At 37.5% G+C, this 25,723-nt stretch overlaps 6 protein-coding genes across 6 annotated transcripts; 4 read left to right on the top strand and 2 right to left on the bottom strand.

The window, feature by feature from the left end:
* Window positions 1-995: 995 nt before the first annotated feature.
* On the bottom strand, window positions 996-7,382 carry LOC149406874 (O-fucosyltransferase family protein). Its single transcript, XM_089609469.1, has 11 exons — window positions 7,030-7,382; window positions 6,224-6,332; window positions 5,858-5,925; window positions 5,072-5,160; window positions 4,777-4,954; window positions 3,940-4,068; window positions 3,207-3,343; window positions 2,901-3,114; window positions 2,627-2,811; window positions 1,871-1,963; window positions 996-1,453 (listed from the first exon to the last, which is right to left on the bottom strand). Exons 1-11 carry the CDS (start codon window positions 7,234-7,236, stop codon window positions 1,321-1,323), a joined length of 1,542 nt encoding a protein of 513 aa, XP_089465595.1. The 5' UTR covers window positions 7,237-7,382; the 3' UTR covers window positions 996-1,320.
* Window positions 7,383-8,886: 1,504 nt separating this feature from the next.
* On the top strand, window positions 8,887-10,256 carry LOC149406873 (uncharacterized). The gene is made up of 3 exons (XM_089609477.1): window positions 8,887-9,033; window positions 9,176-9,243; window positions 9,355-10,256. The coding sequence occupies exons 1-3, from the start codon at window positions 8,934-8,936 to the stop codon at window positions 10,024-10,026; spliced, it is 840 nt and encodes a 279-aa protein (XP_089465603.1). The 5' UTR covers window positions 8,887-8,933; the 3' UTR covers window positions 10,027-10,256.
* Window positions 10,257-12,517: 2,261 nt separating this feature from the next.
* LOC149406872 (NC domain-containing protein-like protein) lies at window positions 12,518-14,831 on the top strand. The gene is made up of 2 exons (XM_089609444.1): window positions 12,518-12,881; window positions 13,874-14,831. The coding sequence occupies exons 1-2, from the start codon at window positions 12,788-12,790 to the stop codon at window positions 14,551-14,553; spliced, it is 774 nt and encodes a 257-aa protein (XP_089465570.1). The 5' UTR covers window positions 12,518-12,787; the 3' UTR covers window positions 14,554-14,831.
* Window positions 14,832-14,969: 138 nt separating this feature from the next.
* Window positions 14,970-16,518, bottom strand: LOC149406871 (GRIP/coiled-coil protein). Its single transcript, XM_089609457.1, has 2 exons — window positions 16,063-16,518; window positions 14,970-15,303 (listed from the first exon to the last, which is right to left on the bottom strand). Exons 1-2 carry the CDS (start codon window positions 16,207-16,209, stop codon window positions 15,238-15,240), a joined length of 213 nt encoding a protein of 70 aa, XP_089465583.1. The 5' UTR covers window positions 16,210-16,518; the 3' UTR covers window positions 14,970-15,237.
* A 1,691-nt stretch (window positions 16,519-18,209) lies between these two features.
* LOC149406870 (glyoxylate/succinic semialdehyde reductase 1-like) lies at window positions 18,210-21,604 on the top strand. The gene is made up of 8 exons (XM_089609432.1): window positions 18,210-18,426; window positions 18,671-18,781; window positions 18,859-18,960; window positions 19,242-19,343; window positions 19,684-19,799; window positions 20,674-20,752; window positions 20,825-20,995; window positions 21,326-21,604. Exons 1-8 carry the CDS (start codon window positions 18,322-18,324, stop codon window positions 21,416-21,418), a joined length of 879 nt encoding a protein of 292 aa, XP_089465558.1. The 5' UTR covers window positions 18,210-18,321; the 3' UTR covers window positions 21,419-21,604.
* Window positions 21,605-22,469: 865 nt separating this feature from the next.
* Window positions 22,470-25,226, top strand: EMB2758 (Tetratricopeptide repeat (TPR)-like superfamily protein). Its single transcript, XM_089625589.1, has one exon. The coding sequence runs from the start codon at window positions 22,635-22,637 to the stop codon at window positions 24,972-24,974; it is 2,340 nt and encodes a 779-aa protein (XP_089481715.1). The 5' UTR covers window positions 22,470-22,634; the 3' UTR covers window positions 24,975-25,226.
* The last annotated feature ends 497 nt before the right edge of the window (window positions 25,227-25,723 follow it).

Genomic DNA, 25,723 nt, shown 5'->3' with positions numbered 1-25,723 from the left:
AAAAATGTAAATAAAAAAATTTAGGGGGGCTAATTTAAAAAAAATAATGGTAAAAATGAAATTTAAAAAAAAAATGGGTCAAAAGTGTAAATTTTTTAGGGTAAAAATGTAAAACTTTTTAAAAATGGGCAAAAAATGTAAATAAAAAAATTTAGGGGGCTATAATTAAAAAAAATTCATGGTAAAAATGAAAATTTTTAAAAAAATAATGGGGCAAAAGTGTAAATATTTAGGGTAAAAAATGTAATTTTTTTTTAAAATGGGCAAAAAATGTAAATAAAAAAATTTGAGGGGGAGGGAGCTAGAGCCCACCCTAGACTTGAGTTAGCTCCGTCCCTAGTCTTATCGTTACTTTCCCGTCAATTTTCTCTCATATTTTCTATGACTTTCAAACACAATTAGAATTTTGACTTTTTCTATTATTTTCTGTTTTATTTTCATTTTCTCTATTATTTTCACTTTCTCTCTTATTTTCCGGGTTCCAAACGGAGCCTTAAGAATACTAATATTTTTTAGCTTAATGTAGCTAATTTGTCACACAAGAATTTAAAGTGTTGTTTTCCTTTCTTTCTTGTGGTACACGGTTAAATTTAAGTCTCTTTGAGGGAGAAAAGGAAGAAAATTATGTAATAAACAAATTTAAGTCAATTAGAAGTAGAAGTGATAAGTGATAGATTGGGTCAGGCTTATGAACAGTAAAACTTCATCCATATATTAAGAATCATCCATATTTATACTACGTAGATATATATATATATATATATATATATATATATATATATATATACACTCGCGCACGCTTAGTTACACTCAAAATAGCCACCAGCTTATAGTAATGAAGCATTGTTTCCATCACACTATGCATTTTTTTTTATATCTTATATCTAGTATAATATAAAAACTGTTCAACTATATGTATTTATACCTTGTTATCTCTACTTTTTACACCTAATTTTTTTTGGAGCAGTGGTCGTCATTTTCATTGGTAAGCAGTGTTGAAATGATGAATCACGTATATTATATGTTACAAATTCTATTTACAATTTTTGCATCATGGATCTCATATTTTTTTTCTCGTCCAAAACAAATAAATCATCCGAATCATTTTATTAAAGGACAATCACGACAATAAGAATTGCCAAAGAAAAGAGAAGAAATATTGAACTTCAAAACCATAGATCGCATCGGAGAGTTGGCTAACTCGGTGTAGTTAGAACTCAATAAACCCCGGAGATCCTCACTAGTTTAGTGACTCAAAAATATTTGCACTAAGCCTTAATATTGACCCTCTCAGTTAATATGTGCAGAACCTGTACATTGTCATTCAGATTGCCTCTTTGAGTTACATATACACTCCGGGTATGGATTTTCATAAAATGACTCTTCGGTCCTAAAGCGTCCTCGACCTTTGATTCCCGCCACCGGGCCATTTCTCTTCCTCGGACCTCCATGCCTGTTAGCATCAAAATGTTGTTTTTATTACCACAAAAGTTTAAGTTGCATTATTGAGTTCATTGAAAAATTCAAACATAATTTCTAGTATATTTTTTTCTTAAATTGAAGGGGGTTAACTAAGTTCTTTATACGACCTAGGTAATTATGAAACACAAACGGAAATTTTGTTGATAAACTTAGTCCACTATGGGAGAGGTGAAAAAACTAAGAGAATAAATTAATCATTCTTGTGACTCGCCCCAATGACCCATTTATACTAATAAATATTTGTATTATAAATAAACCACTAATTTACCCTTCCGGGTCTAACACTTACCTATCCTAGTTTATTATCTGGTGAGGACAATCAAGGAAATACTTTTCCGATCGAGTAAATGGTTCTCATAAAATGAAAGGAGCAAAGCAAAAACGCTACCTGTTTTTATGCATCAGCTGAACTAGACGAGACACTGAAGACTCTTCCAGCTGTCCATTTTCAATCTTGTCAAATATTTCAATAAGTCCTTTCCTGAAATTGCAAACAAACTTTTGATGAAATGATGCTATAGTGGATAAAAAATCAATTTCAAGTTCAACCCTTATTTTTCAGAAGAAAAAAAATAATAATAATGAAAAAAGAAACGGAATACGACCCCTTTGCAATGGATGTTGCGAGGGGAGAGAAAATCATCTCCTAATAAGCACGGTGCTGTAAATTGACGGGCCAAAAGATCGCAATTTTGTGTATAACTTAATAGAAAAAAATGGTAAAACGTATATTCATATTTACTACTATCCTCATAAACAACCGTTTCACAAATTGGTGGCAAATGGGGCAATTTCTCAAAAAACAATTTAACATCCATTGTTTTTCGAGAAAGTCAAACATGCATTGTTTTTCGCAATTTTTCTATAGTAGTATATTCTATATTTACTACTAAAGAAAAATTGCCTCGTGTATGCTAACAGAAAAAGCAATTTCAAAGTTTTTCGAGAAAGTCTCTGTTTTGATGATAATGAAACTAATGGCTTGAGAGATGAAAAAAAATGAGCATGTTAACAAGGGAACCATAATTCATCAACTGGACACCTAAATCATCGACTTGAACCCATAATGAGATGGGCTTCGCGAACTAGAGTTAAGCACGTGAGAATTCAGATTCGTTAAAGAATTCAATTGATAGGTTATTACCTATCCGGAGAGATGGTCTTCAAGTGACCTAAGAATCTTCTGTGACCCTCAACAGCTCTAGCCATGTTACCAGAATGTGTTGGAACAAACACATCACTTTCGACCGAAATAATGTAATCAAGAGCTGCATTCTGAGATGCGTGATTAGCGAATGCTCTCAGCTCTTCCTTTGAAGCAAGAGTTTCCTGTCACCACCGACTATTATTAGTTCATGATTACAGCTTCCAAGAATTTTTACTCCAATGCAAAGGTAAGGGAGGGAAAATCAACAAACCTTGAAAACAAGATTCGAGAAATGAGCTTTGAGCTCTGAAATGTGAGAGTCACCACCATATATTTCTCCAGCAGCAATATAAACCTGTGTGGATGAAGGATAGCCAAGAGCTCGAAGAAATATCCCAACCTCCTTCGGGGTTAGTGGACAAAACCCTCCTTCTCTTTGTTCTGTTGCATTTATTCGTTTAACCTTCCAGTGGTTTGTGTTCTGCCTAAGAACAAGTAGAAAAAAAAAATTATAAAAGCTGCTAATACGATCTTAATATCTGTAACTCTTAATGCAAAGCAATATATATCTCCTCACCTCATTATTGTGAGCTCTTCAGATTCGGCATTAGTCAAGCCGTTTGTACAGCCAGTGAAAGCTAGCATATCTTTCTCATACCGCAGATGAAGAGCAATGTATCTATCCCCACGTGATCTGAGACGCTCCACCAGCTTCTGTGGTGTCACTGTCATGCATACTTAGTTAACAGGAAGCCCCATAGCAGACCTCTTAAATGCACCAAGATTTGAGTAAAAGTATGATTACGAAGGTTTATGATACTATACCAGGGTGTATTTGAAAAATTAACTTGTATGTTTCAGGGTTGACCACTACATAAAAAAATTGACCAAACTTGCTTCACTCTCTTTCTCTCTCTTTTCTAAAGAGTCTTCTGATTTTAGCGTGATTTTGGTGAATTTGGCGGGAAAGGAACAAAGGATTTTCTCCTGAGTCTGTGTGGGACAAGATCAATGGTTGGATTGTCCTTTAGCTGTTATTAATGATGAAACCTTTGCTCAGTTTCTGTTTCCTCATGCTATACCTATTGGGTTGTGATAACGATGTAAAGGGGACTTTATTTTAGCTTACTTGATCCCATTTCTCTTTTATCTCCGATTAGTTTTCCCTGGTTTTTTTATTTTATTCTTTTTCTATCAACCATATTTTGTTTAAAAAAATAAATGTTACTCTAGAATTGAAATTCAATACTCAGAATTTAATGCAAATATACTAACATTAAAAGCTTGATGAATGAATAATCGTATCTGACCTTTCCAAGTCTCTCTATTGGGGGAGAAAAGCGGAGGGCTTGATATAAAGCACGACACCTCAGCCTCTGGATATCAAGAGGTAGATCATTGTTCGCAAGACGAGAATCCGATTTCGCAACATGAATAACCTACAGGAGCTTATTTTATAAGTATTGAACTAATACCAAGAAGAATCACTACAGGTACAATCAGTTCTCCGGTTGTAAACTAAATCATGAATCATTTTATGTGTGTAGCCAAAGGAGAATTTGAATGAAAATCTCTGAACAATATAGAATCTAGATCATTCCAACCTGAAAGTTGTGCTAAAAAAATATAAGAAAATATAGCCCCTTGCAAGGCATTCAACAATAAACTTGCTGACTTATATCTCTGACGGAATTTGACAAGTTCAATGATAGAATTGTTACTTGTTTTGACTTTCACTTGCACTCCACAGTGACCGTCATGGGAATCTACACGTTCAATATTGTCTTCTTATCTAATAGTTTTACTCTATTTCCATCTAGGTTAGTATGTCCCTGAGAGGGATAAACCCAATTAACTCAAATTGACTTCTGTAGAGTGAGAAAATAAAATAATTATTAAGACTTATTAAAAACTACTACTTTACCAAAGACAGACATGAACATAAAAATGCACTCAACAGGAAAAAATCGATACTGGAACAACATATTTTAACAAAAAAAGGAAACAAGGGACACTTTTATTAAACAACGGCCATGCCGAGAAAAATACTGAAACAACCTTGAGCCAGACTATTCACAATCTTGAGGCAAATACATATTTAAGAACACGGTATCCTAGTCCAGGATCTGCTAGAAGCTTAAACAAACCTGATAATCTTTCCACAGCTGTGTCATCTCTTCATAGTAACCAGCACTGGACCAAGAGCCGAAATGCTTCCGAGCTCTAGGAGCTGTTTCCAATTCCTTAGGGAGATCCTTGACTATCCTCACATCTCCTCTTAAGCTCTCAATAAAATGAGCTTCATCAAATATATCTGAAAATACACTGATAATGGACCCAATCAGTAAGAAACTTTAGATTGAAGGACATTCTAATGCTAAAAACAATTTGTGAATGGACGAACCCTAAAAAATCAGACAGAGAACAATTGTGATTGACTACCTTGAATCGTGCCAGAATGACTTTTTATCAAGTTGAGGAATGACCAGCGTTGCATTCATAATCCGTGCTACGGCCACCATGTCCGCTATCTATAAATATGTTACATTACTAAAGTTTAATTGAAATTGCACATCAAATCAATTACCAAAATTAAAAACAAAAACGAATATAAAACAGAACAGGTGCGCACTTGTTTCAAGCACCAAAGATAAATAGAGAGAAGTCTTAAGCTGCAGTATAGTAGAAAGCAGTTTCAAATTACTCTCACATGAATTTCATGGAGCAACAAAGTTACAACTAGCCGAATTGCGACAAAGAGCATACATTTAAATATACACAAATGATCATTTCAATTTTGCCACTACTTGATACTTAGTTTTCGTTCCCAACTATTTTCTAGCCTCGATATGAATATCAACAGCAATACGTAGAAAGTCCTGCAAACATAATCAGACTTTGGCATTATTCAAATAACCAGTTTATTTTTCAGCCTTTGAAAATTTCAATATTCTCTTCTGCCAGTTTCACTAAACACATGTGAGAAGAGGAAAAACTTACTAAAGATTATTTAGTCCTCTGTAAATATATAACCAAGATTAAAATGATTATGACAAGTTCTGTTCAGTGATCATATAAGAAGCAGATGAGAAATCAAGGTGTTTTGTTCTAAGGTCACAAATTTGATAAAATTGAGCAAAAAGATTTTGTAAGGTGCAAAATATGTGGAAAAATAAAACCATTAAAATTTTAATTTATTTGTTTTTAATGTTGGCAGGATATACTTACACCGGTACGCATCTGATTTAGCCCTCCATTGCTTCTTACAGTCATGTAACGCTCTGAATTCGCGAAAGCTGACAAATCAATCATTCACAAGAAAGTAAATTTCAAAGGGAAGAAAACTTAACGAAGGCACTGCCGAAAACAACACATTAGTCGACTGATATATCTACAAGCATCATCGTTCTATCTTCAGTCAAACAACACATTAGTTAAAAACTTTGATAATCAACTTTGCTGGGAATTGAAACGGAAAAAAAAGTATCTCAAGTTATGGAAAGAAATACAATACTGACCCAGTGCACTAACTTTTTCCTCTATGACATGCTTATGAGTTTGTTATATTTCATATTTGGCAAACGAATTTCTTACCCTTATATTTCATTGTTGGTTTTACGCATTTATGCAAACCATAACTAAAAGGAGCATCCCAAAGTTGCCCGTCCATTTTCGGGGTCGGAAACAGATCAGACTTTCTATCCTGAATAAATATGAAAGGAGTCAATTAGGAAAGACGAATAGTTTAAAAGGCTGATTCTTCATCGCTCGTTACGAGCTATATTTTTAAAAAAAGTTCTAGCAACAGGTTTGTCTCATTCCTTTGTTTCTGCTTCTCGAGCACATATTTCGGGCCTGAAGTTATTCAAAACAAACTTTTCAATTTTAACCTTTAATTTTTCCTCGCCGGGATTGCCATTCCAACGTTTCTCGGCCAGTGAAGATGGCTAAATGTCTTATTATTGCCCTATCAAACTGAAGGCTAGAGAGAATACCAGTTATTTAATCTATCTAGAGAATCTTAGGTAGTAGATTTATTGAAGTTTTAGTGAAGTTTCAAATTTGCCTAGACTTCGCAAATTACACAAGTACTAAATTTGAAACGTACAGAAAAACCAGACAAGTTTGAGTTTCATCAGAACCGTTCGTACCATCTATATTTCCCTCACAAATTCATGAATAAACCTCTATTCGTTTTTCATCTACAGACTATTCCTTACAGTCTAGCTGAATCATGGCTACAAAATGCTTACGCGAACACAGCGACACTCATTTCAAAATGTGGAGATCGATAAAATAAAAAAACGCTCAGTCACACTTAGCCTAACAAAAGCGAACGCCAATTCTCAAATCGGAAAAGAATAACAAATTATAATAGAGAGAGAGAGAGAAGGACGTACCCGATGGGATTGAGATTTTCCGGGGAAAAAATGCCGTTGCTCTTCATCTTGTAAGGAATTCCTTGTACAAACAAGGAAGACGAAGATAGAAAAGACAAAGAAACAAAAGATTGTGAAAGAAATGGCGAGAGGTGATTTTCTTGAGGGAAATCTGGAAGTTGAGTGTGTAGTCGCTCTATGGTGGTGGTACGAAACTCTAGTTACCATTTCAGATCTCTCTCGCTCTCTATCTCGGCCAAACAAAAAAAAAAGAAAGAAAAAAAAAAGGCTACTATGGCTTGGTTTTAGACCCTTGAGAACAGAGCTAGATTTCACCGTGATAAAGGATAAATGTTGATCTCGCCATATTGTTTGGAAATGGTTTAACTGTCTAATGCCCATTTGCAATTGAGGGAAAATGAATGTGATATTTAGAACATCTGAAAAATGTAAAAAATGATTTTTTTTTTAATAATAAAAAAAATGAAAAATGTAAAAAAAAAATAATAATAAATAGACACGAACACGAATTTTACATGTATAAATTTGAATAGATTTTATTTTGTTTAGGGGAGATCGACACAAACAATATCAAATAGATGTCACTTATCAAATATAATCCAAAACTTCAAATTTGACACAATTAGAACTAGAGCTAAGTGAGAGAAATAATTATTTCTCCAATCACTCTCAATCAGTATTTCCTAATATTTCTCCAACTACTCTCAATCAATTATTTCTTTCCAAATTTGACACAATCAATATGTCACGAACTGGATGCACTTTGTCACAAACCTGATGTATTTCGATGTTAACAATTTTATTTTAATACTTATTTCTAATGTGACCAATCGTATACAGGGGTGGCGGAAATATGTCTATATGTTAAGCATAGTGAGAAATGAGTACAACCAGGTATATACCAAGAGGGTAGTACTCTTACACTTTTGTTGTCTACCAACTTGAATTACCCAAGTTTGATGCAAACATTTTACGCTCAGTTGAACGTGACCCCTGCAACGCATTCAATCGGCGTTAAACATGAAGCTAACGGGCTTATACCGCCAACCATAGAAGACAATGAAAGTTTGCGATGTTATTTGCATTTGAGGAAGAACGAACAGAACCGGACGAAGTTGAATTTTGTACTTGAGATTAGTCAAGAGTCATTTGAGGATAAAAAAAAGTGGATTGGACCTCTTCTCCACGCGTTGGATCCACTCCAACATCAAACACAAGCGAGAGTGGATATGCTGGCAATCGAACCAGGATCATTCCAAACATGCCGAGTCTTATATCCGGAGTCACGGAATGGGACTTACAAAGTCCTGAGGCTTTCGTCAATGATACTGTTGGGCTGGATGACATCAATACTTTTGCCCAAGCGACACCGACATCCCAACCCTGATGCCCTCCGCCACCGATTATTTTGTCGATAGAGGCTCCATCACCGACTCAACAACAGGCAGAGCCCCCTCTTCCGCCACCACCACCCACTCGATCCCAAAGAAAAGAAAAGGTACCGAGTCAAGACAATGATGGGTGTTCGTGTACGGCTCCAAAATCAGGTACATCTGTCGATTTCATTGATACTGACGTGTTGGACATTTTATATCCGATAAGTGTACAAAAAAAAGATTATATGTAAACAAAACGATTTTGTTGAAGCATTTGCGGATGGATGAAATCAATAATCATTGTCATTTCAAAATGAAGAACTCGTCTCCGCTCAAACTTTATGTCATTTGTGCGGGTCAAAATTGTGATTGGACGGTCCGGCCAGTGAAACTGAATAACACGGACGCTTTTTTTTTTTTGCTTTGGAATTTTTTTTTTTTTTTTTAATATTTGGGGTTTAAAACATTTGCTTTGGGAGTAGAGTAGAATGCCCATCAGCGACGGTGGTGGGTATGGGCGAGTGAACCATGGATTCAACGATTGAAGTCCCAATCTTCACAGACACCAATCTCAACACTCACATAGCACTCTCTGTTCATCCCCACATTCCCGCTCGCGATTTCAAGAGTAACAACCCTCTCTCTCTCTTGGTGTAATCCGAACCCAAATATAAAAAATAAAAATAAAAATAAAAAAGAACGAAACTTTGATTGAAAAGGCTTTTTCTTTTTTACGAATCTGATTGTTTCATATCTGATTCCCTGCGTAGAGCAACTTGAGGCGGCTCACTTACAATGCTTCCCCGAATCAAAGGAGATTGAAGTGTACGGACTACTGGTACACTTGTTTTTTTTTTGTTGTTATTTTTTATTCTCATGTAAATACTAATTCTATTTCGTTTGTTTGGGCGTGACGTGGGAGTTGTGCTTTGTTGAATGAATGGTACAGGTGAAGAAGAAATCGTTTCTGTATCACCTTCCCGACTCGCTCCCCATCGAGCTCGCTTTCGAGGGAGTCCGAGGGGCTTGGTTTCTTCACGTACAAGCCAGGCCTTCATCCAAATGTGTCGATTCGGTCACCGAAGACATTGATCAGAATCGGATATCTAATGACAGTGGCGTCGTAGATCCTTTGGAGGGAAAAGAATCGAGAACGAAAGTTCCGAGGAGGAGAAGGAAGAAGAAGAAGAAGAGAGACGGAGAAAGTTTCGTGATGAAAGACTCGAAAGCCAACGGTGGTTCGGCGATGAGATCAACGAGTGGAATGTCTTCGGAGGCGAAGTCTGTGACGAGCATCATTAGGAGATATTTTCCGAACCCCGCTGAGAAGATATTGTCGGGTACAATGAGCCCGATGGATTCAGAAGTGACGTCGAAGCTCAAGAAGGGCAACAATGGCTGTGGGCCGCGAGTTAGAACCCGGCCGAGCATTCTTCTTTTGCCTTCTTCGCCCGGTGAGATTGCTGGGCCTGAAATCGGGGGACGCCTCGTCACAGCCATGAACAATCTCGGGATTTTCTCGGGCAACAAAAACTCGGCGCAGCAGCGTCGCAGAAGCAGAGCTTCTCGTGCGAATGTGATTATGCGTTCGGTTTTTGAGATCAGTGATAGTGATGGCTGAAATCGCTTTTGCGTTCCGCGTGGCCGCGGTTTTTTTTTTTTTTTTTTTTTGAGCCGTGATAGCTTGTTTGTTTTATATGCTTGAGCTTTGAGAAAGAGGATTTGATCTGTAGAGACGAAATGTGTCTTCTTGTCTCTTTATTACAAAAAAAGGATTCTTACTAAACTGATCTGATTAATGACTTTGAACCTTTTAAGGAAGAGATTTGTTAAGAATTATGGGTATTGGAATGGAACCATTGCTTGTATTACAAAAAGAAAAGGGAAAATAAGTAAACATCAAGATAAATATAGTCAGTAGAAAATATGAATACATGGTTTTGGAAGTCTGCTATCTCAACAATTGATTGCTAGCCCAGTCTCTTGCCAAATCAGCAAAAGAGAAGAGATATATCTATTGACCATTTCTAAGCACACGGACACTTTGGCGTGTCAAAACGAAACTATGATGTCGATTTTCGCAGCATCTCGCCTCCTTGGATTTCCGGCTATCGAAACAACCTACGGAGCATTGAACTTAGTCGTAAATATTGAGATTGTGCTCACAATGTAGGACGTGTTTGGCGTTCTTGGGATCGTTTGCCCAAAGTCATGTTTTGTTCGATACTTGCACTATGTGAGCTCCATGAATGATAGTTGATGAATGAAATTTTAAGTGGGAAACTTGAGAAACCAAGCTTCATCTTCGTGTTACTTCACATTTGAAAATCAACCTCTATGTTGAACAATTTAAGAAAACCAAGCTTTTGGATAGGTAAAATGCCTAAAATACCATTGTTAAAAAAACTTAGAAACGATTAAAAAGATAAAGCCAAGAATTTCGAAATCACTAGAAAAATGAATGCAAGATCTTCGAAAATATAAAAATGAAATCAAATTTGTTTAAAATAGATTATTCAGATACTAGTGATTCTAAATTTTTTTTCTTTGATCTTTCTAATCGTTTTGAAGGTTTTGCCTTCATGATGTCTCGTATTTTTTCTTTACTTTCAAGCAAGCATAAATGCAAGAGATCTATCATGATTGAGTTCTTTATAATGGGTCTAATACAAAGAAACATGAGTTGGTAAAATCATATTATACAAAATCATATAGTTCCAAATAGAATCTCTTTAGAAAGAAAATCTTTTGTCTCATGGTAGATGTTTCTAGTGATTTCGAAGTTTTCGCTTTCATTTTTCTATTGATTTCGAGATTTTTTGGAAGGATATTTTGGACGTTTTACTTACCCAAAAGTTTGGATTTCCTAAAATGTTCAACATGGAGCTTGAATTCCAAATGTGAGGTAACATTGAGCTTGAGTTTCCCTTTTAAATACACAAAATCTTGCTATGTATGTCACAAAGAGTGTAACCATGAGGAGAGATGAGTCAATTGTAATAACTAATTTAATGAATACTCTTTTGTCGAATAAATTACTCAATAATATCAAGAAGAGTCGTGGTATCTAGTATAATTTAGTTGGTAATTTCACACCACCTCTAAAGTGAAGGTTGTGAGTTCAATCCCCAATGACAACAGAACTGTCATTTAAAAAAAAAAATGCCAAGAAGAGTCCACTTCCGAATTTTTAATAGAATAACGTAACAACAAATAAATTGAATAAAATGAAAATTACTATACAAATGAGAATAAACAATAGATAAACGCAGTGTAATCTTGCTATAAATCCATGATTACAAACCTAGTCAACTTACTGTATATGTCGAGCAGTGGTATACATTAGCGGTCAGCGGATTGCTGATGTGAGAGAAGAGGTGGGCTCACATGTCAGGTGATCCCACTCTTCTCTCACATCAGCGATCGGTTAACCTGGATGAAAATTATTTTTCATGTCACATTATATTAAATCCAAATATGAAGAGGTGTGTAGAAATAGAGAAAATTAGGTTACAAACCTAGATAAACGTAACTAAATACTACAAAAAATATACCAACAACAAAAATTATTAGAATATAAAGCTTCTTGGGGAAAATAGATTTGATTTTAATTTGGGTAGGATACGAGTATTATCCATTAAAAATTATACGGGTATAAGTAGGGTATACTTTTTAAGTACTCTACTCAGGTTCCTACTCATACGTTACCCGCTTGAAATTATTATTACATTTATGAATTCTAAACAAATTTTAATGTACGTATTTATCAATTTAAGATTTTTTTAGATTTATTTAATTTTTTCAAGTATTTTTTTAGATTTGTTTATTTTTATTAATAAATTTAATATTAAATGGGTAAAAAAGTAATTATGAGTTACTCAACACCCTCTAAATTTTTACTAGGATCTAGACTTATTAAAAATAAATAAATATGAAAAACGTGGATATAGTCTGGTTTTGCAGGACGCTATCCATGTCATCTTCTAAAGAGCAATGTACAAAATAATGTAAAATTTACTCATTTTTAATTAAATAATAATTTGATTACAAATTGCGTCGTTATCCGAGTAGACTTTGCGGGAGATGCGCGTAATAAATTAAATTTAATCATTCTAATAGAAACGATTGGAGTACAAAGTATAATATTAAGGAAAAAGCATCGGAAAGAGAATAAATCTTAATTCGAAAATACTCAAAAGACGTAGTAAGGAAGAAAACGATTACCCTGCCTCGGCGTTCGCCTAAAATCCCGAAACCTTGAACAATAACTGCTTCCCCATTTCGCTTTTCAAGAACTCCGAATCACAAAGCTTATAAACTCAGAAAAGTAATTTCCTCTCTTTCGCTTAATCGGAGAAGATTGGAAGCAGAAATCTGAAAGTATGGGTGTAATGTCCAACAAAATCGGGCGAGACGAACTCAAACATGGCGATCATGTTTATTCATGGAGACAAGCCTATATATATGCTCACCACGGTACTCATTCTCTTCTTCTCCTGTGAACTTTTGACTCTTAGATTTAGGTTATATTTAGGTTTTCTAGGTTTTATCGGCTAATCAATCATGTAGTCAATTTGGAGATGTTTGAGATTTCTGCTTCCTGTCATTTGTTCTGTTTTGTTTTGTTTTTTTTGTTTTTTTTTTTCTGATTCACTAGATTGTCTGGACTAGGTTTCCGTTTTACGAATATGCTCACTTTGTGTGGAGAATAAAATGTTAGTAGTTTCTGAGCCACAGTTTAAACATTCGATTCGAAATAGCACATGTTCTTCAGCATTGTCAATCCTTTTCCGTGAGATGAGAGTAACGAGACCAGAATACCCAAATTATGTCCATAGTTGTCATGTCAAACAAGCTTAATTGCCAGCAGCTCTAAAACTCACTATCAAGACTTGTTTCACAAATTTGTCTGCCCTGGGTTTCTGTTTAACGAATGTGCTCGCTTTATGCGGAGAATAAAGTGTCAGTAGCTACTAAGCAACAGTTTAGCATAGGATTTGAAATGGAAAATGTTTTTCGCAGCATTGTCAATCATTTCCATTGGATTAGAGTAATGAAACCAAAATTCCCAAATTATGTCCATGTTTGTCATGTCGAAGCAGCTAAATTGCCTGACAGCTCTAAAACTCCTAGCAAGACTTGCTCCACAAAATTGTCTGCCCTGACTTTCCGTTTAACGAATGTGCTCGATGTCAGTAGCTACTAAGCCACAGTTTAACATTTGATTTGAAATAGCAAACGTTCTTCTCACCATTGTCAATCCTTTCCATGGGATGAGAGGAACGAGACCAAAATTCCAAAATTATGTCCATGTTTGCCATGTCGAAGCAGCTAAATTTCCCAGCAGCTCTAAAACTTACCATCAAGACCGGTTTCAGAACTTTGCGTCTCTATACTATAATCTATATGAATAGATAAATCAAATAAACTATGTCTATTAAGCACCCATGTAACAAGTACTATTTCAGGGATTTACATCGGCGACGAGAGCGTGATTCACTACACCCGAGGGGCGGGGCACGAGATGGGGACGGGGACGTTTCTGGACCGCTACATATACAGCTCGTCATCATCAACGGCGAACTCTCTGGGGACTCCGTGCCAGAGGTGCGGCGACCAATCGGGTCTGGACGGTGTAATCAAGTCCTGCCTCGACTGTTTCCTCTCCGGCGGAAACCTGTACCGCTTCGAGTACAACGTCAACCCTGCCTTCTTCCTCGCCAAGCCCCGCGGCGGCACGTGCACGCTCGCCAAGTCCGATGAGCCCGAAGAGGTCCTCCGACGCGCCAAGTTTCTCCTCGAGAAAGGGTTCGGAGTATATGATCTTTTCAAGAACAACTGCGAGGACTTTGCGATTTACTGCAAGACGGGCTTGTTAGTTTTCACGAGCCTGAGTGTGGGTCGGAGCGGTCAGGCTGTTTCGATACTTGCTGCGACCAGTGCCGTTGTTTCGGCTCCGCTCAGGTTTCTCACGACGAGCACGCCCGGTCTCGCGGTCGTGGGTTACAGCGTGTATTGCGCTAGCAGATTGATGACGGATATCGGAGTTCGCCGCGATGTTCATAAAGTTTCGGTTGAGAAACTGGTTGGGTGCTCTGCTTCGGCCTCTACGGCCCAGGCTCTGACCGAAGCTCCCAAGAAAGATTGATGCTCCCAAGAAAGATTGATATCCGAATTATCTTGTGCAATGGAACAGAAGACTAGTGTTTATTTTGAAAGAAAAAAAAAAAACAACAAAAAAACTTGGAATTGGGCAAAGACTATCGTCTAGACTTTTTTTTTTTTGGATTGTTGTGTGTAAGTTTATCTGGTTACCATTGCCATAATTTGTTGTGTGTAAGAAAATCGACACTCTTTGTACCCAACATTTGGTTTTTATTGCCATGAATGAGGGAAAACTCTATGATAACATTCTTGTTTCAGAAATTTCATGTTATTCTGTTGATTTATTAAATACTTGGATAAAGATACTTCGGTCATACTACTTAATTTTTTGGTGATATCTGTTCCCGGCTAAAATAAAAAAGAGAAATCAAGTGATGAAACAATAAGAGCAAACAAAAATTAAACCATAAACAAAGGCTAACTTTTCCCCCAAGTAAGCATTGAAAAGATAACAGTAGTTGAATACAAGCCAAGATCATATATGTGTTTAAACGTATGGGAACTTTATCAAGTAATACACTTGCTCTACTATTACTTTCAGTAACTATACAAGCTTAAACGAAGCCTGAAGTTGATGGCCGACAACAGTAACTTCTCCAAGAGCGAGCAACTACCAAGAAATTTCATGGCTGATCGTTGGTTTGATTATGATCCCCAGAATCACTGACTAGAATGGCCAAAAATCTCCGTCCGGATTTTTCACGAGGATCTGATTGTACTCTGGTCTCGATGTCTGTGATCAATCACGCGGAAACAAAAAATACATAATTAGTATGGAGACCAAACAAAATTCGATTCCATATGTAATGTGTGGAACTCTTCTTAGTTTAAAGATCCAAGGAAATTCTATTCCATACCATAGTGTATTCGAATCACTGATAAATGATTTAAGGATTGACAAATAGTGAAACGTTAAATCGAGTCAAACTACCATAACTGTATCACAAGGTTTCAGGCACCCTGAGTGTGTGCTTACATAGAAAACCGTAAGAAAGTTTTAATTGAGTCTGAGAATCGACAGAAATTCGATATCATTTATCCAAACAGAGAAAGAAACGATAAGTTCTCGTCTATCTTTCGGCTAAGCCGTGTTGAATGAATAAAGTCCCGATGTTTCTTTAGAAAAAAAAAAAAAAAAAAGTTCTCGTCTTTTAAGGCTCAAGAGAACCTTTGCAGATAAGAGGCCAAGCTAATTTCAGAGGACTAATTAAACAATCTAATAATCACAGGAATCATACATAACAACACATATCCAAAAGTGATAAATGAGCATAACAAGATCTAAACCTGAGCAAAAACTAAATAAAATTCTCTACTTTCTTGGATTAAGGAAATCCTCGTTGATTAAAGCGCTAATTGACCATCCAATTTGCATTTTTTTGTTAAAATCTAAATTTAACATTTCCAGACTAGTCACAAATGCTGTTCGAATTGACCAAAAAGCTCATACAAATTGGAGATCAGATAACAACTAGGGTTTTAAGGTACGAACCAGATCTTTAAAGATCAAGAATGCGACGAGGAAGAAGAGCACGAAGAGAATCTCGAACTCGGCGATTCTAACAAATCGGAACACCGAGTTCACCGCCCGGGTCAGAGTTGACTCGTTCCTGCTTCCGCTTCTGGCTCTGCCTGCCATGGTTATGATATTCCTAACTCCTGTCTATGTTTTTATTCGGTTAATAACTCAATTCGTTTAAACGAGAAATAGAAATACAATATTAATCATGTTACAGGAGAGAAGTTTTATTTTCTAAACTTGGATTAACAAAACATATATCATGATTCAACTTATTATTTACAATATTTATAAGATTGGACTCGTGTCTTATTTTTGGATAATACCCCTCCAATCAATTTTTTTCGCTTCTTTATCTCTCTAACTCTCTCTCGGTTCTCATTATTCCGATAATCCACCGATGATATTCTGATTACCTATGACGATCTATGATGATTTTCAGTGATCTCCACTGAATACGCGCAAAATTAATTTAAAAAAAAACCAATTTCTTTTTTCATTTTTGACTCTATCATTGAAAAAAAAATATTGAATCTCATTGCAAACAATCACAAATCATCACGAATAATCGCAAAACCATCGCAAAATTTGAAGAACAACTTCTTCTTTGGAAACAATAACTACAAAACCCCTAAAAAATAGTAACTACAAAATGAGTCGCTATTTCCCCTAATTCCATTAACTTTAATTTTTTTAGAAAATTAAGAAAATAGTCAACTTAAACATTTGACAGTACTAAATAATCAACGTTTGATAAATCTTAAGTAAATAGCCGTAAATAAAGACGTGGCTTAAAATATGGAGGTGACTATTTATCTAAGATTTACGTTTGTAAATACATAAAAATGATTATTTACCTAAAATTTACCAAACGTTGGTCATTTAATAATATCAAACGTACAAGTTGCCTATTTTTCTAATGGATCCTTAATTTTTTGAGATTATTTGCGATGGATTGCAATGGTTTGTGATGGATTACGATGGTTTTCAATAGGTTTAAATCGTTTAAATGATTTTCGTCAATAGCGACTACAAAGGGAGTCGCCGCTGCCATTAATTTTAATGACTTCTGATTCGTTGCAATTATTTTCAATGGTGCGATGGTTTGGATTATTTGCAATGACTACACAAGTTGAAATAGTTTTAGGAGTATTTTTGTCCGAAAATGAGTCTAATTTCGGATAGAGTGTAAATCACAAGTCCAATTTTGATGTTTTATTCATTTTTAGGTCTAAAGAGGAATATATCATACTAAATAAGTTTATCGTCTAAGCATGAGTTGTTAATTAAATCATGAGCCGCTATATATGATGTTGATTTTTGTTTTTAATAATTATAAGACAACTTTACTCTCGAAAAATTAGAAGATAGACTAACTTAGTACATCCGACAAAATGAAATCAAACTCATTTTTAAAATAAGAATGTTCCTTTAAGTGCAAAGTGGCTCGTTCCGTCTATGCTAGCTACCATCGTGATAGTAACTTGTCACCAACACCAACACTACCTTGATCCGAATATATCACACATTTTTCAAATACTACTAGAGAAATTTTGTATTGTAAACCTCATGTCACCTTTTTTTAGACCACTTAACATTGTGGATAGTAATGATTATGATAATGGTGTCATTTTCAAACACCTGATGTCCACACTCATTTCTTTTTTTATAAAATATTAATAAAATAATAAAACACACCACTAATTTGGGTAGAGGGAAAATCACTTCAAATAACTTTTGTTGTTATTTTTGTTGGAGTGTTTTTTTTTATTTATTTTTTTTGTAAGATACTAAAATAAATGATGTGGATAGAGAAAATAATTATTTTTATTTTTTATGATAGTGTAAAAATTTGGCATCTTTTAGCTGCTACCTATAAGATTCTAGTAGTCATTTTAATCAGCGAACCAGTTACACGCAGCCACTTGGACAATGCTGCTGCTGCAGCCGTAGTGCTGTATTTCTGTCAATTTCATTCCCAAAATAATGGAATGTAAAAAATTAAGAATGCCACGTGGCACGCATCTTGCCTTTTGTGTTATGATCCAATCCAATCACATACAAAGCAAAACACAACTCCATGCCCGTGGACCGCATTATTATTTAATTAAATGAATTGTTTAAGTTCATTCTCTATATTTTATAGATAGTACTATCACTACATACATACACTGTCTCTTCACCTTAGAGAAAGCTAAAAGGAGAAAGAAGGTTTTCTGAAGCAAGAAGAAAATGGAGGTAGGGTTTTTGGGGCTAGGGATAATGGGAAAGGCCATGGCCTTGAATCTGCTCCGCGATGGCTTCAAGGTCACTGTCTGGAACAGATCTCCTTCTAAGGTCTGCACTTTCGTTTGCCTAATATTTCCCCATTATTTGCTTTTCTTCACGGTTGATTGATTCATATTCTGCTCAAGATCGTTGAGATTCACTGTAATGAAATTACATAAAATAAATCTCGCAATCCAAATCAGTTAGACATATCCTTTATATGTTGTAGCTGAAATAGATTTAGAATCAGCTGTTTGGAATGAATGAAAGACAAACATGAGATTGATTGATTGATTGATTATGTTGTGTTCAGTGCGATGAGCTTGTGGAGCACGGTGCTTCGGCAGCGAAATCCCCTGCAGAGGTGGTCAAGAAATGCACGTACACCATCGCGATGTTATCCGATCCTCGTGCTGCTCTTTCGGTTCGTGCTATTTTTTTTTACCTCTGTGTGAAAATTTCAATAATCTTCTCTTAATCGTCGAAACTCGAATTGCACAGGTAGTCTTCGATAGAGACGGCGTTCTCGAGGAGATTTGTGCGGGGAAAGGCTATATAGACGCTTCGACAGTTGATTCCGACACTTCTACCAAGATAAGTGAGGTTTGTGACTTTATACTGCGAAAAGAACTTCAGTTTTGGCAGTGAACGTTTCTAAACCGGATTCAAATATATTTTCCTGGTAACAACTTCGATTAACTAGATTTTATGACAAATAGTGGAGTAGGATCATGAAGAGATGATAATTAGAAAACGTTTTCAGTGGAACTTATTATTAGGTAAAAGAAGACACAGCTATATTCGTCGCTGCTTGTACCTGTTTCTCTGGTCAACTTGTAACTGATTTGGATAAGCTTAAAATGGTTTATACGAGGTATTTATAGGCGATTTCTGCAAAGGGTGGTTTCTTTCTTGAAGCTCCGGTTTCGGGTAGCAAAAAGCCTGCAGAGGATGGCCAACTAATTTTCCTTGCTGCAGGAGAGAAGGTACTAAGATTTTTAAATATCAGCAACACCATTTTTCTATTGAGAAGGTATTACGCCTATGTTGATCAGTTTCTTCCTATTCATAAATATATATTGTATTTTTGATGTATTGAAAGCATTTGTGATAAGTTGGGTGACATGTGATCAGTTGCTCAAACTTTTGGAGAAGAATCTCAGTAGTACTTGCTTGTAATTGTTTTCATTATTCCGAAATTGTGCGCGCCCAAGGACGTGCATATTTAATTGATATACTCAACTAGAGCTCTTGAAATTCTGAAGTATTCTTTAATCTACAACACAAGCATGCTCTAATCTGCACAATTTGTCTTTTGAAACGCAGCAATTATACGATGCAGCGACTCCTGCCTTTGAGGTCATGGGAAAGAAATCTTTTTACTTGGGAGAAGTAGGAAATGGTGCAAAAATGAAGCTAGTTGTCAACATGGTCATGGGCAGGTAATTTCTTTGCTTTGGCCATGGTAATTCTTAGATGTAAGACCAAAAATCCTCCGGCCGAGCGTGAACTATCCTTTCAACGTACCACTAATCTTATTTTCTTTAACCGTATTTTGCTTCCTGTATATTTATCAAGTACGAGGACGAGTTCGATGCATTTAGGATTTACTTCCATCCCTCTCACTTGTGAAAAAAATTCATATGCCTAGGTTTACTTTACCCACTCCATTTTTCAGGATTTCTTCCGTCCCTCTCACTTGTGAAAAAAATTCATGAAAAAATGGTGAGACAAGCTATTAGAAAAATGGATGCAAACCAATAAGTGCTCTAAGGCAGACTATCCCGAAACAAGTTACTTATCTGGTAGTGGGTGATAGGATGTTTAGTAGAATAGTGAAAGAGCATAGACTCCATTGTTAGTCTCACTCTAGTGGAACTTTCTGACAAAGCAAAATTAGTTGGATTAAGAGATGGTTGATACTTCATGTACGCCAGAAATGTACTGTTGTCAAGAAGTTATGTTAATGGGACCTCTTCAAATGTACACAGCCAATTCAGCTGGAAGAACGTAAATGATGTAATAGAGCCATTGAATATGAGAGTCCTATCTCCAAAGCTATTGATGCTGATTCTGATCTACGTGCTTCTTTCCGTTGATGATTGTCAAATAAATGCTCATTCAGGAGCTTTTTGTTCTTGAATTAAACAAGATTATACATCCCAAATTTAATTGCTGCCCATAATTTTTTAAATTGTTGGAATACGTTGATAAATCAAATTTCTTTGTCAAACAATACTTTCTTGGTTGCGAATTCATATGCGCAACTCACTCTAGATTACTAAGCATGCATGTTTTCTGTTTTTGTTGTTGCAGCATGATGAATGCTTTCTCTGAGGGTCTTGCTCTTGCTGGGAAAAGTGGACTCGATCCTTTGACTCTTCTCGACGTGTTGGTAAGAGAGAATCACTAACCGAGGATTATCGGCAAATGGTACCCAATACTGAGAGGATGATTTTTCTGGCAGGATTTGGGTGCAATTGCTAATCCCATGTTTAAGATGAAAGGACCGACCATGATCAAGAGCAGCTACTCTCCCGCGTTCCCTCTGAAGCATCAGCAAAAGGACATGAGACTAGCGCTCTCTCTCGGGGATGAACATTCTGTGTCGATGCCAATTGCTGCAGCGGCGAATGAGGTAAATCATGTTTTTTTTTCCTTATTATTATTTTTCTTTTCAAATTATGTACCCAGTCATGTTTCATGCCTAGCTGTTTGTAAAATGAGTCTGGGCGTGCCCTTTTCTCCGTTTGGTGACAAATATTTCGCATCTATGTGATTAAGGTGAATCTTAAAAAAAAAGCGAAAACGAAAACGAAAATGAAAAGCCTACTTGAGCTTTGAACCCAAATTTAAGATCTACGTAACAATAAAAATCTTAAGAAACGGTTTTTAAGCTGAATAGTGAAATTACTATTGTTTGAACAGCAAGTTAAGTATTTGATTCTTTTTAAATAATTGTAATCAGGCATTCAAGAAAGCGAGAAGCATGGGACTCGGAGACCTCGATTTCTCAGCTGTTCATGAGATTATTAATGCTCAAGGGCCTCCATCATCTTGATTGAATTGGAGTTCTGGAGAAAAGAAAAGATAATCATTACATGAGTGAATAGATGTTCACATTGTTACCTATGACTCAAGTTTGAGATGTAGAACAAGGATAATAAAGGGAAGGAATATTTGTTTCAATTATGAAAAGAAAACAGATTGCCTTCAAGATAGAAACAACATGAAATTTAAAAGGTCAGTATATGAAATTCATGTCCTTAGGTCAATATATTGTTTCTCAAAATATAAGAGGTAGACTACTCTTGATTAAAATTTTTAAAAAGCATACATAAAATTCAATTATTTTACCAACTACTATGCAATATTAAAAAGAATCTGTTTGAAGGGAATGGACTAATCCTCTAGCAAGAAGTTATGTGGCACAGAATTCTCTTTAGATACAGCTTAATTTATAAATTTTTAAGAAAAATACACTTCGAGGCAAATTTTTTTTTTTTAATTTACCTGTTCCGTTGTCTTCGAACATTTGGACCATTTCAAATGGAGTTCAACGTCTAAAATTAATTTTATCAACTTCAATCGAGTAAAAAAAAAAAAAAAAAAATAGAAACGACATTTATAGGTATATCAGTAAAATTCCACTGATACAATTAGTAGCAAGTATCATTTTTTTCTTTATAGGATATCAATTAATAAAAAAAACAAATAGAAACAATATTTATCAATGTACTCATCGATAAGCAGTATACAAATAAAATCCTATGCACAATTAATAATCGGTATTAATATTTTTTTTAATAAAAATACCCCATTAATATATCCGTTTGATAGCGTAAAATCAGAATTTTGATATCAAATATCAATATTTTAATAGTCAATTATTTTAAGGGTATTTAGGTCTATAAAATCATAATTTTCAAATTTATGATATTTACGTATAGAAACCAAACTCATATGTGTTATGACTTGTGAATTATGATCGAGTGCTTATTTTCTTTTATTTTTATTTTTTATGGCAACTATGATCGAGTACCTGTGTCAAAACTGTACTGAATAATAAACTAAATAAAGTTCGAATGTCCGAAGGTATATGATGATAATTATACTCGAATGAAACAAATAAAGTTCTAACATGAATGTAAAACAAAATGTTTTGCAACTTATCAAAGCTGTGAACGAAGTCACATCTCTCCAGTTCCAAATCTCCGCTCTTCCTTTCTCTCTCAAACCCCACGGCTCGTTGGTTCTGAGTCGAACTTCTTCCAAGAATGAGAATGGAAAATATCAGTTTCAACCTTCTCTTCGAATCTTGCACAAGACTCTGCCTCGCGAAACGTCTTCACGCACTTCTCGTAGTTTCAGGGAAGATCAACGACTTATTTCTCTCCACCAGACTCGTCAACGCTTACTCTTTCCTCGGCGACCTCTCGCTCTCTCGCCGTACCTTCGACAAAATACCCGACAAGGACATTTACACGTGGAACTCCATGATATCTGCTTACGTACGCACCTCTCGCTCGCGCGAAGCTTTGGATTGCTTCGCTGACTTCACACTCACGTCGGGTCTTCAACCCAACGGCTATACTTTCCCTCCGGTTTTGAAAGCCTGTAGAGACTTGTCCGATGGGAAAAAGATGCACTGTAAGGTCTTGAAGCTGGGTTTGCATTGGGATATCTATGTGGCCGCGTCTTTGGTCCACATGTACACGAGGTTTGGCCTCGTCGGCATCGCACGAGAGCTGTTCGACGAAATGCCCGTGAGAGACGTTGGATCTTGGAACGCGATGATCTCGGGGTTTTGCCAGAACGGGAACGCCAAAGAGGCGTTAGAGGTGTTGAGCGAAATGAGGTTGGAGGGCGAGAGTATGAATCCCGTGACCGTCGCGAGCGTTTTAACCGTCTGTGCTCAATCGGACGATGCCTTGAACGGAGCGCTCGTTCATTTGTACTGCGTGAAGCGAGGTCTGGAATTCGACTTGTTTGTGTCGAACGCGCTGATCAACATGTACGCCAAGTTCGGCCTTTTGGACAACGCTCGAAGGGTGTTCGATCGGATGGTCGCGAGGGACTTGGTGTCGTGGAACTCTATAATCGCCGCGTGTGAACAGAACGATGATCCGGTCGCCGCGCTCGGGTTCTTGACCGAGATGCATAGAATCGGAGTCGAACCCGATATGTTGACGGCCTTGAGTCTGGCTTCCGTGGCGGCCCAGTTAGCCGATCTTCGAAAGGCCAGGCCGGTCCACGGATTCGTTCTGAGGAGAGGCTGGCTCTTCGAAGACGTTCCCATCGGAAACGCAATCGTCGACATGTACGCGAAATCGGGTGCGATAGACCACGCACGCCTCGTCTTCGAAGGGCTCCCGAGAAAAGACACGATCACGTGGAACACGCTGATAATCAGCCTCGCGCAGAACGGGCTCGCGAGCGAGGCGGTCGAAGCGTACAAAAAAATGGAACAATGCTCGGGCGTGACCGCGAACCAAGGGACTTGGGTCAGCATTTTGCCGGCGTATTCCCATCTCGGAGCGCTCCAACAAGGGATGAAGATTCACGGGCAAGCGATCAAGACCCGGCTCGACTCGGACGTCTTCGTCGGGACTTGCCTCGTCGACATGTACGGAAAATGCGGTCGGCTCGCCGACGCCACGTCACTATTCCATGAAATTCCGCGAAAAACCTCGGTCCCGTGGAACGCCGTGATATTCTGCCACGGAGTGCACGGGCACGCCGAGCAAGCCCTGAAGCTGTTCGACGAAATGCGCGTCGAGGCCGTGAAGCCCGACCGGGTGACCTTCACCGCCCTTCTCACGGCTTGTAGCCACTCGGGCCTCGTCGAAGAAGGCAAGCGATGCTTTCGCGCGATGAAAGAGGAGTTCGGGATCGAGCCGAGCCACACGCACTTCGGCTGCATCGTCGACATGCTCGGCCGGGCCGGCCGGCTCGGAGAAGCGCACGAGTTCATCAAAAGCATGCCCGTGAAACCCGACGCCTCTCTCTGGGGCGCGCTCCTCGGAGCCTGCAGAATCCACGGGGACGCCGAGCTGGGAAAGCTCGCCTCGGAGCGGCTCTTCGAGGCCGACCCGGGGAACGTCGGGTACTACGTCCTCGCATCGAACGTGTACGCGAATTCCGGGAATTGGGAGTTCGTGGACGAGGTCAGGGCTCGGGCGAGGGAAAAGGGGCTGAGGAAAGTCCCCGGGTGGAGCTCGATAGAGATCGGGAAGAAGGTCGACGTGTTCTACACGGGGAACAACGAGGATCACCCGAGGCACGACGAGATTCGGGACGAGCTGGCCATCGTGAACGCCAAGATCAAGAACCTCGGGTACGTCCCGGATCACGGGTTCGTGTTGCAGGACGTGGAAGAGGACGAGAAGGAGCAGATTCTGTGGGCCCACAGCGAGAGGCTCGCCATCGCGTACGGCCTCGTGGCCACTCCCGCGGGGACCACCATCAGGATATTCAAGAACCTGAGGGTCTGCGGCGATTGCCACAGCGCGACCAAGCTCATCTCGAAGGTCACCGAGAGGGAGATTATCGTGAGAGATTCGAACCGGTTTCATCACTTCAAGGACGGAGCTTGTTCTTGTGGGGATTACTGGTGATATTTCTTTATTTTTATTTTTTTTATTTTTTATTTTATCCATTTCTCTGGAAAATTTTGCATTGTTCTTTTTACCGGTGTTGCAAACTCACACCGGTCTCGTCCATTCCTGTTTAAACTGGTCATCTTTTACAATGCTATCAAGAAACCAGGCCAGTCGTTGTTAACATAATAATCACAGCTTTCCTTGTATACAAATTTGATGTTATACCAAATACCCTTTACCTCTGAGTAATTAAAAACTATTCTTTACCGAAGAAATTTTGGACACTACGCTACGCTACAATCAGTATGTGTCAACAAAACCAGGTCGGTAATGATTTTCATCAGCGACGGCTGATGTGAAATACAGGGTGGGTCCCACATGCAGGTGGATCCCACTTGTATTTCAGCCGCTGATCGATGATGTTTAGCACCGCTCTTTATTTTGAGGATTCTCAAGGTTTAAAGGCCATTTATTCTAACGGAAAAATGATATGAAGTAGCCAATTCAAACTATGACTTTTGCAAAATAGCCATATTTTCATTAGGTATAGCAAAATAGCCAATTGAGAGTACTACGATTTTTAATCATGCCTCGATTAATTTTAATCCAGCCTTCATAAAGCTTACATTCTGTCTTTATAGTTCGTTGGGATTAAATTTAATCCAGTCTAGATTAATCTTACTTAAGCTTAATCTTACTTAGGCTAGTTTGCTTATAGTTGACAAACTATGACTATTTTGTAAAAACTTAAGTTCTATTTGGCT

Source organism: Urtica dioica, chromosome 1 (genome assembly GCF_054948205.1).
Source record: "Urtica dioica subsp. dioica isolate 48M chromosome 1, U.dioica_male_clone48M_v1_H2, whole genome shotgun sequence".
Taxonomy (NCBI): domain Eukaryota; kingdom Viridiplantae; phylum Streptophyta; class Magnoliopsida; order Rosales; family Urticaceae; genus Urtica; species Urtica dioica.
Note: the sequence above shows the minus strand (reverse complement) of the source record. Positions and strands in the feature narration are given on the sequence as shown.

What these genes read in the sequence shown, in the direction of transcription:
- LOC149406874 (XM_089609469.1), bottom strand. Translation starts at nt 7,236, where the DNA reads ATGGTAACTAGAGTTTCGTACCACCACCATAGAGCGACTACACACTCA. An exon ending in GAAAATCTCAATCCCATCGG is followed by an intron (nt 6,333 to 7,029) that starts GTACGTCCTTCT and finishes ATATTTATTCAG; the next exon opens with GATAGAAAGTCTGATCTGTT. An exon ending in CAATAGAGAGACTTGGAAAG is followed by an intron (nt 3,344 to 3,939) that starts GTCAGATACGAT and finishes GTGACACCACAG; the next exon opens with AAGCTGGTGGAGCGTCTCAG.
- LOC149406873 (XM_089609477.1), top strand. Translation starts at nt 8,934, where the DNA reads ATGGATTCAACGATTGAAGTCCCAATCTTCACAGACACCAATCTCAAC. An exon ending in TCCCGCTCGCGATTTCAAGA is followed by an intron (nt 9,034 to 9,175) that starts GTAACAACCCTC and finishes TTCCCTGCGTAG; the next exon opens with AGCAACTTGAGGCGGCTCAC. An exon ending in TTGAAGTGTACGGACTACTG is followed by an intron (nt 9,244 to 9,354) that starts GTACACTTGTTT and finishes TGAATGGTACAG; the next exon opens with GTGAAGAAGAAATCGTTTCT.
- LOC149406872 (XM_089609444.1), top strand. Translation starts at nt 12,788, where the DNA reads ATGGGTGTAATGTCCAACAAAATCGGGCGAGACGAACTCAAACATGGC. An exon ending in CTATATATATGCTCACCACG is followed by an intron (nt 12,882 to 13,873) that starts GTACTCATTCTC and finishes GTACTATTTCAG; the next exon opens with GGATTTACATCGGCGACGAG.
- LOC149406871 (XM_089609457.1), bottom strand. Translation starts at nt 16,209, where the DNA reads ATGGCAGGCAGAGCCAGAAGCGGAAGCAGGAACGAGTCAACTCTGACC. An exon ending in TCTTGATCTTTAAAGATCTG is followed by an intron (nt 15,304 to 16,062) that starts GTTCGTACCTTA and finishes GATTGATCACAG; the next exon opens with ACATCGAGACCAGAGTACAA.
- LOC149406870 (XM_089609432.1), top strand. Translation starts at nt 18,322, where the DNA reads ATGGAGGTAGGGTTTTTGGGGCTAGGGATAATGGGAAAGGCCATGGCC. An exon ending in ATCCTCGTGCTGCTCTTTCG is followed by an intron (nt 18,782 to 18,858) that starts GTTCGTGCTATT and finishes CGAATTGCACAG; the next exon opens with GTAGTCTTCGATAGAGACGG. An exon ending in TGACTCTTCTCGACGTGTTG is followed by an intron (nt 20,753 to 20,824) that starts GTAAGAGAGAAT and finishes TTTTTCTGGCAG; the next exon opens with GATTTGGGTGCAATTGCTAA.
- EMB2758 (XM_089625589.1), top strand. Translation starts at nt 22,635, where the DNA reads ATGAGAATGGAAAATATCAGTTTCAACCTTCTCTTCGAATCTTGCACA.